The sequence below is a fragment of the Pseudophryne corroboree genome, chromosome 12, assembly GCF_028390025.1.
Source record: "Pseudophryne corroboree isolate aPseCor3 chromosome 12, aPseCor3.hap2, whole genome shotgun sequence".
NCBI classification, from domain to species: domain Eukaryota; kingdom Metazoa; phylum Chordata; class Amphibia; order Anura; family Myobatrachidae; genus Pseudophryne; species Pseudophryne corroboree.
In genome coordinates, this window is record NC_086455.1 from 136,169,274 (window position 1) to 136,185,158 (window position 15,885).

General features: G+C 46.6%; 1 protein-coding gene across 1 annotated transcript in view; it reads left to right on the forward strand.

The window, feature by feature from the left end:
• AQR (aquarius intron-binding spliceosomal factor) overlaps positions 1 to 15,885 on the forward strand; it is a 187,030-nt gene that overhangs the window by 116,905 nt on the left and 54,240 nt on the right. Inside the window, exon 23 of the mRNA XM_063948061.1 lies at positions 14,572 to 14,682. Within this exon, the coding sequence (XP_063804131.1) occupies positions 14,572 to 14,682 (111 nt within the window). The remainder of the gene's footprint in view (positions 1 to 14,571; positions 14,683 to 15,885) is intronic.

The window sequence follows — 15,885 nt, forward strand, 5'->3', positions numbered from 1 at the left end:
TCTAAAACTACGGGAGAAAAACCCGCCGAAATAGGGGGCGGAGCTTATTCTCCTCAGCACACAGCGCCATTTTCCTGCTCAGCTCCGCTGTGAGGAAGGCTCCCAGGACTCTCCCCTGCACTGCACTACAGAAACAGGGTAAAACAGAGAGGGGGGCATTTTTTTGGCGATATTTTGATATATTTAAGCTGCTATAAAGAACAACACTTACATAAGGTTGTTCCCATATATATTATAGCGCTTGGTTGTGTGCTGGCAAACTCTCCCTCTGTCTCCCCAAAGGGCTAGTGGGGTCCTGTCTTCGATAAGAGCATTCCCTGTGTGTCTGCTGTGTGTCGGTACGTGTGTGTCGACATGTATGAGGACGATGTTGGTGTGGAGGCAGAGCAATTGCCGATAATGGTGATGTCACCCCCCAGGGAGTCGACACCGGAATGGATGGCTTTGTTTATGGAATTACGTGATAATGTCAGCACATTACAAAAATCAGTTGACGACATGAGACGGCCGGCAAACCAGTTAGTACCTGCCCAGGCGTCTCAGACACCGTCAGGGGCTGTAAAGCGCCCTTTACCTCAGTCGGTCGACACAGACACAGACACTGAATCTAGTGTCGACGGTGATGAAACAAACGTATTTTCAAGTAGGGCCACACGTTATATGATCACGGCAATGAAGGAGGCTTTGCATATCTCTGATACTGCAAGTACCACAAAAAGGGGTATTATGTGGGGGGTGAAAAAACTACCTGTAGTTTTTCCTGAATCAGAGGAATTAAATGATGTATGTGATGAAGCGTGGGTTAACCCAGATAGAAAAATGCTAATTTCAAAAAAGTTATTAGCATTATACCCTTTCCCGCCAGAGGTTAGGGCGCGCTGGGAAACACCCCCTAGGGTGGATAAGGCGCTCACACGCTTATCAAAACAAGTGGCGTTACCGTCTCCTGATACGGCCGCCCTCAGGGATCCAGCTGATAGGAGAATGGAAACTACCCTAAAAAGTATATACACACATACTGGTGTTATACTGCGACCAGCCATCGCCTCAGCCTGGATGTGCAGTGCTGGGGTCGTCTGGTTGGATTCCCTGACTGAAAATATTGATACCCTGGATAGGGACAGTATTTTATTGACTATAGAGCAATTAAAGGATGCTTTCCTTTATATGCGAGATGCTCAGAGAGATATTTGCACTCTGGCATCGAGAGTAAATGCGATGTCCATATCTGCCAGAAGGAGTTTATGGACGCGACAGTGGTCAGGTGATGCGGATTCCAAACGACATATGGAAGTATTGCCGTATAAAGGGGAGGAATTATTTGGCGTCGGTCTATCGGATCTGGTGGCCACGGCAACTGCCGGAAAATCCACCTTTTTACCTCAGACCCCCTCCCAACAGAAAAAGACACCGTCTTTTCAGCCGCAGTCCTTTCGGTCCTATAAGAACAAGCGGACAAAAGGACAGTCATATCTGCCTCGGGGCAGAGGAAGGGGTAAGAGAGGGCAGCAAGCAGCCCCTGCCCAGGAACAGAAGCCCTCCCAGGGTTCTGCAAAGCCCTCAGCATGACGCTGGGGCATTACAAGCGGACTCAGGAGCGGTGGGGGGTCGACTCAAGAATTTCAGCGCACAGTGGGCTTGCTCACAGGTGGACCCCTGGATTCTGCAGGTAGTATCTCAGGGTTACAGGTTGGAATTCGAGAAGTCTCCCCCTCGCCGGTTCCTAAAGTCTGCTTTGCCAACGTCTCCCTCAGACAGGGCGACGGTATTGGAAGCCATTCACAAGCTGTTTTCTCAGCAGGTGATAGTCAAGGTACCCCTCCTACAACAGGGAAAGGGGTATTACTCCACGCTATTTGTGGTACCGAAGCCGGACGGCTCGGTAAGACCTATTCTAAATCTGAAATCTTTGAACCTGTACATACAAAAATTCAAGTTCAAGATGGAGTCACTCAGAGCAGTGATAGCGAATCTGGAAGAAGGGGACTTTATGGTGTCCCTGGACATAAAGGATGCTTACCTACATGTCCCAATTTGCCCTTCACAGTGGGATCTGCTGGACAAATGGTCCGGATCGCATCTGCAGATGCATCAGCGGATAACCTTATCGCCACGGACAAGGGTGTCTCTTCTGTGGTGGTTGCAGAGTGCTCATCTGTTAGAGGGCCGCAGATTCGGCATACAGGACTGGGTCCTGGTGACCACGGATGCCAGTCTGAGAGGCTGGGGAGCGGTCACACAGGGAAGAAACTTCCAGGGAGTATGGTCAAGCCTGGAGATGTCTCTTCACATAAATATACTGGAGCTAAGAGCGATTTACAATGCTCTAAGTCTGGCAAAACCCCTGCTTCAGGGTCAGCCGGTGTTGATCCAGTCGGACAACATCACGGCAGTCGCCCACGTAAACAGACAGGGTGGCACAAGAAGCAGGACAGCAATGGCAGAAGCTGCAAGGATTCTTCGCTGGGCGGAAGATCATGTGATAGCACTGTCAGCAGTATTCATTCCGGGAGTGGACAACTGGGAAGCAGACTTCCTCAGCAGACACGATCTACACCCGGGAGAGTGGGGACTTCATCCAGAAGTCTTCCACATGATTGTGAACCGTTGGGAAAAACCAATGGTGGATATGATGGCGTCCCGCCTCAACAAAAAACTGGACAGGTATTGCGCCAGGTCAAGAGACCCTCAGGCAATAGCTGTGGACGCTCTGGTAACACCGTGGGTGTTCCAGTCAGTGTATGTGTTCCCTCCTCTGCCTCTCATACCAAAGGTACTGAGAATTATACGACAAAAGGGAGTAAGAACGATACTAGTGGCTCCGGATTGGCCAAGAAGAACTTGGTACCCGGAACTTCAAGAGATGCTCACGGAGGATCCGTGGCCTCTACCTCTAAGACCGGACCTGCTTCAGCAGGGACCGTGTCTATTCCAAGACTTACCGCGGCTGCGTTTGACGGCATGCGGTTGAACGCCGAATTCTAAGGGAAAAAGGCATTCCGGAAGAGGTCATTCCTACACTGGTAAAAGCCAGGAAGGAGGTGACTGCACAACATTATCACCGCATTTGGAGAAAATATGTTGCGTGGTGTGAGGCCAGGAAGGCCCCCACGGAGGAATTTCAACTGGGTCGATTCCTACATTTCCTGCAAACAGGATTGTCTATGGGCCTCAAATTGGGGTCCATTAAGGTTCAAATTTCGGCCCTGTCGATTTTCTTCCAGAAAGAATTGGCTTCAGTTCCTGAAGTCCAGACTTTTGTAAAAGGAGTACTACATATACAGCCCCCGGTTGTGCCCCCAGTGGCACCGTGGGATCTTAATGTAGTCTTGGATTTTCTCAAATCCCATTGGTTTGAGCCGCTCAAATCGGTGGAGTTGAAGTATCTTATATGGAAAGTAACCATGCTACTGGCCCTGGCTTCAGCCAGGAGAGTATCAGAATTGGCGGCTTTATCATATAAGAGCCCATATCTAATTTTCCATACGGACAGGGCAGAACTGCGGACACGTCCTCATTTTCTGCCTAAGGTGGTGTCAGCGTTTCACCTGAACCAGCCTATTGTGGTGCCTGCGGCTACTAACGATTTGGAGGATTCCAAGTTGTTGGACGTGGTCCGGGCATTGAAAATATATATTTCAAGAACGGCGGGAGTCAGAAAGTCTGACTCACTGTTTATATTGTATGCACCCAACAAGATGGGTGCTCCTGCTTCTAAGCAGACGATTGCTCGTTGGATTTGTAGCACAATTCAACTTGCACATTCTGTGGCAGGCTTGCCACAACCTAAATCTGTCAAGGCCCATTCCACAAGGAAAGTGGGCTCATCCTGGGCAGCTGCCCGGGGGGTCTCGGCATTACAACTCTGCCGAGCTGCTACTTGGTCAGGGGCAAACACATTTGCAAAATTCTACAGATTTGATACCCTGGCTGAGGAGGACCTTGAGTTCTCTCATTCGGTGCTGCAGAGTCATCCGCACTCTCCCGCCCGTTTGGGAGCTTTGGTATAATCCCCATGGTCCTGACGGAGTCCCCAGCATCCACTTAGGACGTTAGAGAAAATAAGAATTTACTTACCGATAATTCTATTTCTCGTAGTCCGTAGTGGATGCTGGGCGCCCATCCCAAGTGCGGATTGTCTGCAATACTTGTACATAGTTATTGTTACAAACAAATTCGGGTTGTTATTGTTGTGAGCCGTCTGTTCAGAGGCTCCTACGTTTGTCATACTGTTAACTGGGTTCAGATCACAAGTTATACGGTGTGATTGGTGTGGCTGGTATGAGTCTTACCCGGGATTCAATATCCTTCCTTATTGTGTACGCTCGTCCGGGCACAGTATCCTAACTGAGGCTTGGAGGAGGGTCATAGGGGGAGGAGCCAGTACACACCACCTAATCCTAAAGCTTTATTTTTGTGCCCTGTCTCCTGCGGAGCCGCTATTCCCCATGGTCCTGACGGAGTCCCCAGCATCCACTACGGACTACGAGAAATAGAATTATCGGTAAGTAAATTCTTATTTTCACTATGATTTATGACAATGCCAGTATTTGTGACTGATTGTGTAAATAAAAAAAACACTTGATGTAATGCAATGCGAGACAGCCAGAGCTCCAAGATTCCGGACAAACTCGTAATTTTTTTTGAAAGCATCAAACATTTATAAGGCAAAACCAGGTTGGTCACGCACTGCGTTACATCCAGCCCTTGATTTAAAGAAAACTGGACATTACAGTCAAGGAGCACATGTAAAAGTTTCCTCGTAGGGCCGTGGACCCAGAGTGGAACTGCATAACTATATTCACCAGTGCACATACATAGAAGACTGTACAGGGCTCCCCATCACAAAGTCTAGTGCACGGGTTCTCATCCTCAGGCATCAAGTGTTCCCAGCAGGTCATGTGATGAGGATTTCTGTCTGTGGAAGCAGGTGGGATAATTACTGACCCAGCAAGATAGATCAGCTCACCTGGGCATGGTTAAAGAAACCCACGAAACATTGCCCGTTGGTGGTATTTGAGGGCTCACCCAGAATCATAGATATTAAGTAGAGAATATCGATATTACAATATTACAAGTTATAATTCTGAGATAATACTGGATTGGTTAATTACATTTAGAAGAATCTTAGTACAGGATGTCCACTGTAAATGTACATTAACAGGCCCTTTTAGGTTCTTTTAGTGTACTGGAGTGTCCACACAGGAACAGGAAGCTTCATTGAAATGGTAATAAACTAGAAGTCCAGAGTTGATGGTCAGGTATGCTAAATTGGTCAGCAGGAAGAGCCACCTTGTCTGGCAGGACCTGTAACGGGGGTATACACGGAGAGATCTGTGTTCAATTTCTAAGCAATCTGACTAAATTGCTTAGAAATTAAGCACGGATCTCTCCGTGTGTATGCCCCATAGCGATGCCTGGCCCTGCACGTCGCTGACTCTAGATTGGCCACAATCTAGTAGATCGCTCACTTCACTGCTAGGTGAAATGAGCGCCCCCCTCGCTCAGCACACATCGCACTGTGTGCTGAGCTGGGGAGAGATGCCTGCTGAGCGGTCTGTGCTAGATTGCTCAGTACACATCGATACGTGTGTACGGCCCTGTAGAGTGCAAGTTCTTTTGTCTTTCAGCAATTAGGTCACGTGTGTTGAGACACCCTTTTGTTCACTACATTAGATTAAAGGGACTTCACATTGGATATGGTTTATTAAGATACATTTATATTTATGTAATCACGAAGAACATTACATTTTCCATAGAGGCATAACTGGTCTATTCGCATACAGGTTTCCAAGATATAAAGTATCTATGCCAATCCCACGCAGGTCCGGATTAAGACAGGTGGGGTCCCAGGAGCAATGAAGTTGTCGATGCCCCCACTACTATACATTCTGTCAAATACTACCTCTGGTGGAGGGTCCTAGCCTCATTTATTTATCCAGCCAATCCGCAGGGACTTACAGGTGAAACTCAGAAAATTAGAATATCGTGCAAAAGTTCATTTATTTCAGTAATTCAACTTAAACGGTGAAACTAATATACAGGTTGAGTATCCCTTATCCAAAATGCTTGGGACCAGAAGTATTTTGGATATCGGATTTTTCCGTATTTTGGAATAATTGCATACCATAATGAGATATCATGGCGATGGGACCCAAGTCTAAGCACAGAATGTATTTATGTTTCATATACACCTTATACACACAGACTGAAGGTCATTTAATACAATATTTTTAAAAACTTTGTGCATTAAACAAAGTGTGTGTACATTCACACAATTCAATTATGTTTCATATACACCTTATACACACAGCCTGAAGGTCATTTAATACAATATTTTTAATAACTTTGTGTATTAAACAAAGTTTGTGTACATTGAGCCATCAGAAAACAAAGGTTTCTCTATCTCGGTCTCACTCAAAAAATTCTGTATTTCGGAATATTTGGATATGGGATACTCTACCTGTATTATATAGACTCATTACATGCAAAGTGAGATATTTCAAGCCTTTATTTGTTATAATTTTGATGATTGTGTCTTCCAGCTTAAAACCCCAAATCCAAACTCTCAGAAAATTTGAATATTACATAAAATCAATCAAAAAAAGGATTTTAAGTACAGAAATGAAAAGTATAATCATGCATATGTACTCAGTACTTGGTTTGGGCCCCTTTTGCATGAATTACTGCCTCAATGCGGCGTTGGAATGTATTCTATCAGCCTGTGGCACTGCTGAGGTGTTATGGAAGACCAGGATACTTCAATAGCGGCCTTCAGCTCTTCTGCATTTTTCGGTCTCATGTCTCTCATTTTTCTCTTGGCAATGCCCCTTAGATTATCTATGGGGTTCAGGTCAGGCGAGTTTGCTGGCCAATCCAGCACAGTAATCCCACGTTCAATTGAACCAGGTTTTTTTTAAAATATATTACTTTCACCTTTTAAGTTGAATTACTGAAATAAATGAACTTTTGCACGATATTCTAATTTTCTGAGTTTCACCTGTATATGACCTCACTCCAGGTGTAATACTCTGTTGAAAAGGTACGCCAACCTATGCTTCGGGGGTTCAGACTTGGGTGTATTTAAGCGTAGCATAGATGTTTGCAGCCTGCAGTCTCTGCAATTTTCCCGCCGTTTCTCTCTCATTCAATTACAGGCTGTTGTTTGCACCCCTTACTTTATTTTCGCTGTTAACACATCGAATCCGGGATAAGTTCCCAGACCCATGTGTTAACACTGCTGTGACTCACGAAAACGGGCTGTTTATTTTATTGTAGATCTTTTTTTTTTTTTCTTTTTTTTTTGAGCCTGCCCAGGTCTTGCGGAAACAAACCCTGATAAGCACAGCCAGTGAGTTAACTTTGGGCTAACAGTCCCGGGGGAGTTAGTTAGCCTGCGGTAAAGCACTGACTCAGAGGACAGTTAAATGTAATTTACCAGAAGTGACCAATGATGTGAAAGATGCAGGTTTGCCCAAAGGTGCTGGGTTTTGTTTTCTTCTCCCCTCCGGGATAGTGCAGCTTCAGACAGAGTGGTGCAGTAATGGCACGATTGGCTAGGAATCGTGCCATCACAACCCTGTTTTGACCATTTCTCTAGGAAGTGGTCAGGATGCTGGTGGGTGACTTGCTCTCCCGGGGGGGGAGGGGGAGAAGGTGCTGTGGGGACTCCACAAAATCCAGGAGTCTCTGGGACTTTGCAGGGGGAGTAGGCAAGTATGTGTTTGCATATTGTAACTGGAACGCAATTAAAATTCTGCCTAATGCTTGTCATTGTTTCAGGCAGTGATGCTCACTTACAGGTGTAGGAATGTGTAGACAAGAATTTGTTGCCAAGATTTCTTGTGTTAATTAAAATGTAACAAGGCTTTATGTGCTGGAGGTGGAGGAGAGTCTGGGTAATATGTGATAGCCGGTGACTTGTGACAAGGGCTGAGGTTTCTGCTATTCAGCCGCCAGGTTTATAAAGTGACACTATTTTTTTTTTTAATTATGTAGTTTTTTTATTGAGAAGGAGAAGTATACAATTCAACATAGAGTACAGTGACAGACACATATTCAATAAAGGAGGGGGGGAAAAAGAAAGAAGAAAAAAAAGGAAAAGAGAAAAAAAAGGGGGGGGGGGGGGTTAGGGGGTAGGACAATATTCATAGGTTGGAATCCATACTTAGTTCAATCCTGGGAGGGGGTGGTTATGGTACCGGTACCAGGAAAGCCAAATAGAGTGGAATTTTTGTACTGTATTGCGTTGGAGGCTGGTAATATTTTCCATGTTTGCGACAAACCAAATTCTGTTTATAAAGTGACACTATTTTTTACGACACAGCTAGATGGGCTTTGCCATTTAAAAAATAAATAAAAAAATTGCCACTTTAAATCTCTCAAGTTAATAGCTGAAATCTCGCCACAACTGTGTAGCCCTCTGTGTTTACAGTGACATTCATTTTACCTAAAGACGTTCTAAGAGCAGATAAAGAAAAGTTCCATAAACTATTAATGCGAATAGAATATTGCTGTTAAGTCTGTTTATAAACCACATGCGTCCTTACTGTATGAACGGGTAGTTAATGGTTTTACCAGGAGTGCTGCTCTGCTCTATTTCACATTGTGATAATACTTCCAGATGCTGGGTCTGGTTCTCTTCACCGTGACTTGTAAACACAGGTGCATGAACACGATCCACATGTATGACTCTTACCAGTCTAGGGAATGCTCTGCAGGGCTGCCTGAGAGGACGCAGTACCAGCTGCTGCCATTAGAGGGAGAAGTACAACAATTTACAGGAAATATTATACTTGTGGCATCTTATATACAGTATATAAGGTGTATACATTTGGTGACAACTTTTTCATTTGAAACATACTCTAAACTTAGTCCGTATTATAATATATAATTAACAAATATCCAGCAAGCAGTCTTCTGTGTGATAATTGTAACATGGAAGTGTTTGTAATGAGAGAGCACATTCACAGTCTGGGTTAGAAGTGCATGGTCATTTTGTAGTCTCTTCCTCCTAGTCTCCAACCCAGCTGCCCATAGATCACACCACCTTGAATCCATAGTTATTGTATTATCATATAACAGTATGCTCTTGTCTTTATTATTATTATTATTATTATTATTTCTCTAGCATCTAGATTGGGGGAATCTAGTACTTTGGGGTATAGACGGGGTCCTAAGGAGCCAGTGCACTTTAAATTTCTTCAGTGGGTGTGCTGGCTCCTCCCCTCTATGCCCCCTCCCACAGGCAGCTCAGAAAAAAGTGCCCTCAGGAGAGGATGCACACTCTGGATCTCCAGAGAGTTTTCTTCAGTTTATTTTAAAATTGAGGTTGTACAGCGGGGCACTGCGCCTTAGCGGTCTCAATCGCAGCACGCCGCACATCCCTAACAATAGCCTGAAGGTGACGACAGTGGTGAGTTCAAACCGGGGGGCCCCGCTAGGGAAGTCCACCGGTTCATGGTGCGGCAATAACGCAGGGGAGGCATACGGAAACCTCCTGGGGACGAACCTGCTGTAGCCCCCTGTGTACACTCGCAGCGGTAGTGAAAACTAGCACTTGAAGATGTTTTACAGTCCTAGGGAGACTTTGCCAGTATAAATATAACTGAAACTCTGGCGCCTTTTCAGGGGGTGGAGCTTCCTCATAGCGGGACCAGTGGCATTTTGGCACCTTCCTCTGCTTACAGCTGCAGCAGCAAGCATACACAGCTCCTCCAGACACTCAGGATACACATGAAAACTGTTACAGGGGTGTAGCAAAGGGGGAGAGCCACTATTGTACACGATCTGTGTCCTGAAAAGGACAAAATCTCCAGTGCTTCACTGTGATATAACTGCTTGCAGCCTCACTGGTGCTGTTTAGCTTGGGTGTACTGTTCCCTTCTCTCTGTCTCCCTCTCACATACAGTAAAGGCAGGCTTGCTATTGTATTACTAGTCTGTGTGCATGTGTATGTAAGTGTTGTTTACTATAAACATGGTAAAACACCAATTATGCAGTGTATGTCACACCAGATTCTCTCCCTCTACATGTGTCTCCATATCATGTGAACATTGTAGTCAGTCCTCACAGCACAGTGTGGGGGGTGAGGGTCAAGAGCCTTCCTGGCTAGGTACCATAAAATCCATTATGTCAGATATGTCATCTCAGCTCACTGCTAATGCTCAAAAAACTCAACAACTGCAGCAGGCTGTAGCTGACCTAGATGCAAGGGAGCCCCCTCTTTAGATCAGGAGACACACTAGGAGGGGGAGGAATTGGATCCTGTTACTGGGGATTCCCCTTCTACGCAAGGTGTTGAACCACTCATTCTAGCTATTCAGGACGTGTTAAAGCTCCCTCGTTTTTCTTAGCACAGAACAAACTCAGTGTCACTTTCCCTGATTCTGCAGAGTTAGATGACCTGTGTAAGTTAGCCTGGAAAAATCCAGATAAAAAATACCAAGTGTCAAAAAGGTTTTTGCACACTTTCCGATTTGCTCCTGAAGGCAGGAAAATCTGTGAAGAACCCCCGGCTGTTGACGTATCAGTCTCTCGCCTATCTAAAAAGGCGGTACTGCCAGCTCCAGCTACTTACCATAAACGACCCTGGGGATAGAAAAATAGAGACTACACTGAAGTCTATCTACACAGCGGCAGGTATATCACAAAGACCAGTCATAACAGGTTGCTGGATGACTCATGCCATTCATACGTGGGCTACTCAAATTCAGGAGGGCCTCTCAGGGGATATGTCCCTGTTCACTACCCTGGTGTCTCCTAAGACACATTCACGACACTGCACACGTCTGTGTGACTATCTCAGGGAGATAGGCAGTATTAATGCTAGGACCACTGCTATGGCAGTGTCGGCGCGCAGAAATTTGTGGTTGCGATAGTGGATATCGGACGCAGAGCCTAAGCGCAGTGTAGGGTCTTTCTCTTTTTCAGGGGATTGGCTCTTCGGGGTGGAATTGGATACGAGGATTTCTAAAGTAACTGCGGGGAAATCCACGTTTCTCCCCTCTGGGGACCCACTGGCTAGACGTTCTTACCTGGGGCCGTCTACCCAGTTCTTTCGGTCTAACAGATTTAGATCTAGGGCCAGAGGTGCCTCCAATGTGGCTACAGGCACCAGAGGTAAGACAAGAAAACCAGCAATCGCAGGTTCTCAGGAGAGCACCAGTTCAGCTTCCACTAAGGCCACAGCATGACGGTGCCCACCCGCCCCAGAGGGGGATCTCGAGGTGGGAGCTTGGCTGCGTCACTTCAGCCGCATCTGGGTAAGCTCCTGCCAGGATACCTGGGTAAAGGACCTAATTTTTCAGGGCTACAAGCTGGAGTTCGATGGCACTCCTCCCCAATGATTTTTCAAATCAAGCTTTAGAGGATACGCGTGTTACGCTGCAACAGGCCATCCTAAAATTGGTCCATTCCCAAGTAATTGTTCCAGTGCCACTGCAATAACAGGGAAAGGGTTACTACTCCAACCTGTTCGTGTTACCGAAACCGGATGGTTCGGTAAGGCCCATTGTGAATCTAAAATCCTTGAACCCTTACCTAAAGGTGTTCAAGTTCAAGGTGGAATCCTTGCGAGCAGTGATTGCGGGCCTGGAAGAACGTGAGTTCATGGTCTCCCTGGATATAAAGGACGCCTGTCTCCATATCCATATTTGGCCACCTCACCAGGCTTACCTGAGGTTTGCCCTGCTGAACGATCGCTACCAGTTCCAGGCGCTACCCTTTGGCCTGTCCACAGCTCCGACGGTGTTCACGAAGGTGATGGCGGAGATGATGTTCCAACTCCGGGTCCATGGGGTCAATATTGTCCCTTATCTGGATGATCTCTTGATAAAAGCAAGATCCAGGGAGCGTTTATTACTCCATATAGACCGCACTATCCAACTTCTGTCACACCATGGGTGGATTCTCAATTTACAGAAGTCCCACCTGGAGCCAACTCAGCGGCTTTTGTTCCTGGAATGTTGCTGGATACTGTGGCCCAGAAAGAGTTCCTCCCAGAGGACAAAGTGAGAACACTTCAGGAGATGGTCCGAACGGTCCTCCGGCCTACTCAAATATCCGTCCATCTTTGCATAAGATTGTTGGGGAAGATGGCAGCCTCATACGGGGCGATCCAGTATGGAAGGTTCCATGCCAGAACGTTTCAATTTGATCTCCTGAGCAAGTGGTCCGGATCACATCTTCAGATGCACCGGATAATACGATTGCCACCTCAGGCCAGGATTTCCCTCCTGTGGTGGCTGCAGTCCTCCAACCTACTGGAAGGTTTAAGTTTCGGGATCCAGGAATGGATCCGACTCATGACGAATGCGAGTCTGAGGGGATGGGAAGCTGCCCACGAAGCCCTACTTCCGGTCAACATTCTGGAACTTCGGGCGATCTACAATGCTTTGATCCAGTCGGACAACGCCACGGCAGTGGCATACATCAGTCGGCAAGGAGGGACAAAAAGCAGGTCCTGCATGCGAGAGGTGTCAAAAATACTCCTCTGGACCGAAAGAAATGCAAGAGCAATGTCTGCTATCTTCATTTCGGGAGTAGACAACTGGGAAGCAGACTTCCTGAGTCGTCACAATCTCTATCCAGGAGAGTGGGGGCTCCACCATCAGGTGTTTCAGCAGATCATCGACCGGTGGGGTTGCCCACAAATAGACATGATGGCTTCTCGACTCAACAAGAAGCTTCGTTGGTATTGCTCATGAACCAGGGACCCTCAGGTGAGGGCAGTAGATGCACTGACGTCGCCTTGGCCTTACTGGCTGGTCTACCGGTTTCCTCCGATTCCACTGCTCCCAAGGGTGCTAAAGCGAATCAGGAGTCAAGGAGTCCATGCAATTCTGATTGCCCCGGATTGGCCTCGGAGGGCGTGGTACGCGGATCTTCTGGACAGGTCCATCGAAGACCCTTGGCCTCTACCACTGAGAAGAGATCTTCTTCAACAAGGACCGTTCGTCTACCCGGACTTACGGCAACTTCGTTTGACGGCATGGAGGTTGAGCGGAACATCCTAGCTCACAAGGGTCTTTCCAAAAAGGGTATTGCTACCATGCTCCAGGCCAGGAAACCTGTGACGTCAAAACACTATCATCATATCTGGAGAAAATATGTATCTTGGTTCGAGGAATGCATGTATCCACCTGCCGAGTTCCACTTGGGAAGTTTCCTGCAGGCTGGTGTGGATAAGGGCTTACGTCTGTGTTCCATTAAGGTCCAGATTTCAGCACTCTCCATTTTCTTCCAGAAGAAATTGGCAGTGTTGCCAGAAGTTCAGACCTTCTTGCAAGGGATACTTCACCTACAACTCCTTTTGTGCCGCCCACGGCACCCTGGAATTTGAATGTAGTGTTGGAATTTCTACAGTCCTCCTGGTTTGAACCTTTAATGACGGTAGAAGACAAGTACCTCACGTGGAAGATGGTGATGTTCTTGGCCCTGGCTTCTGCTAGGCGTGTCTCAGAATTGGGGGCCTTATTGTGTAAAAGTCCCTATTTGGTCTTTTAAGAGGACAGAGCGGAGCTCAGTACTAGGCAGCAGTTCCTGCCAAAGGTCGTGTCAGCTTCTGGCCGCTCTGCTCCTCCGGAAGCATTGGATGCTGTGTGAGCCTTGAAGATCTATGTTAAGAGAACAGCTCGGATCAGAAAGACGGATTCCTTGTTCGTGCTATATGATGCACAGAAAAACGGTTGCCCTGCTTCAAAGTAGTCCATTGCTCGTTGGCTTAGGCTTACTATCCAACAGGCCTATGTGTCGGCAGCCTTACCTGTTCCACAGTCTCTGAAGGCCCACTCTACAAGATCGGTGGGGTCTTCATGGGCGGCTGCCCGTGGAGTCTCAGCCTTGCAACTATGCTGAGTTGCTACCTGGTCGGGGAAGTACACCTTTGTGAAGTTTTACAGGTTTGATACCCTGGCCAAAGAGGATACCCAGTTTGGGCAGGCGGTGCTGCAGACGTCTCAGCACGTTCTGGAAACTTTGGGACGTCCCTATCATACTAGATTCCCCCAATATCCCTTATGAATGCTAGAGAAAAAAGGATTTTAATTACCTACCGGTAAATCCTTTTCTCGTAGTCCATAAGGGATATTGGGCGCCCGCCTCAGTGCTTTGACTTTTCTGCAGGTTGTCTCTTTTATGGTTACCTGTTCAGCTGTTGCTGTTTAGTTACCAGCCATTGCTGGTCGTTTTATGTTATTGGTGTGCTGGTGTGTGAATCTCACCACTCATTGTTGTTATGTTTCTTCTCTCAAGTATGTCCATTCTCCTTCGGGCACTATTTTACCTATAACTGCCTGTGGGAGGGGGCATAGAGGGGAGGAGCCAGCACACCCAGTGAAGAAATTTAAAGTGCACCGGCTCCTTTGGACCCCGTCTATACCCCATCGTACTAGATTCCTCCAATATCCCTTATGGACTACGAGAAAAGTATTTACAGGTAGGTAATTAAAATCCTATTATTATTTTTTTGAGTGTCAGAGTGCAATATATAATGTACGTTTCTGCAAAAATGTACTTTTATCTAGTAATCCTTTTATTGCAACCTTTTCTCTCTCTTTTATATATTTGAAGGTTGTTGGGCCTCCTGGCACAGGCAAAACAGATGTGGCTGTTCAGATTATTTCCAACCTCTACCACAATTTCCCTGAACAGAGGACTCTTATTGTCACTCATTCTAACCAGGTAAGTCCTGTGCTGCTGTGTCAGGGACTCTGGACGCAAACCCGATTTTTGCGCAGTTGTGCCATTATTGGCTAGCTGCACATATGTCTAAGTCGCATTGCGCATATCATGTGATAGCGGTCGTAAAGAGGATTTACTCGTAACCTGATTGATAGAGACGGTTTACAGGGAGTGTCGGCAAAAATGCAGGCGTGTTGAGACTGGCTTTGGGGCCTGCCTGTGACTTCAATCCTATATGCATCTGCAGTGGCTCTCTGTTGTCTCACTTCCTGCGGCCATGCTGCGCAGTAATGGGGCAAATCCAGGTGGCTGCGGCATTTGCATATTTTTGCAGTCTCTGTGTACATATGTGCACCTGTGGCTATTTTAGCGTACGTCTCTGAATTAGGCTCAATATAGCTTGACCAATAAAATGTTGTTTTTTTGTTTTTTGTATGTGAAATCCCTCTATGATAATGACTTTTTGGTGTATAGTGTTTTTTATAGTGTTTTCTAAATCTGATGTCCCTAAAGGTGTGTACACATGGTGAGATTCGGATTTTCACTATGCAATAGGGGCTATGTCGGTATCGCAAAAACACATAATGAGTGTACTTGCGATACTGACTATGGGGGTCATTCCGAGTTGATCGCTAGCTGCATTCGTTCGCTGTGCAGCGATGAGGCAAAAAAACTGCACTGCGGCGCAATGCGCACACGCGTCGTACTATTGCAACGAACGATGTAGTTTCACACAAGGTCTAGCAAAGCTTTTCAGTCGCACTGCTGACCGCAGAGTGATTGACAGGAAGAGGGCGTTACTGGGTGTCAACTGACCGTTTTCAGGGAGTGTTCGAAAAAACGCAGGCGTGCCAGGAAAAACGTAGGCGTGGCTGGGGGAACGCAGGGCGTGTTTGTGACGTCAAAACAGGAACTGAATAGTCTGAAGTGATCGCAAGCGCTGAGTAGGTATTGAGCTACTCTAAAACTGCACAAAAAAAGTTTGCCGCCGCTCTGCAATCCTTTCGTTCGCACTTCTGCTAAGTTCAAATACACTCCCAGTGGGAGGCGGCATAGCGTTTGCACGGCTGCTAAAAACAGCTAGCGAGCGATCAACCCGGAATGACCACCAGTGTGCGATTTTGGCTAAGTGTCAGTTTTGACTATCTTTTCCATGAGATAGTCAAAATTGACTTGCCTGCACAGTCTATCTAGGCTTGCGAT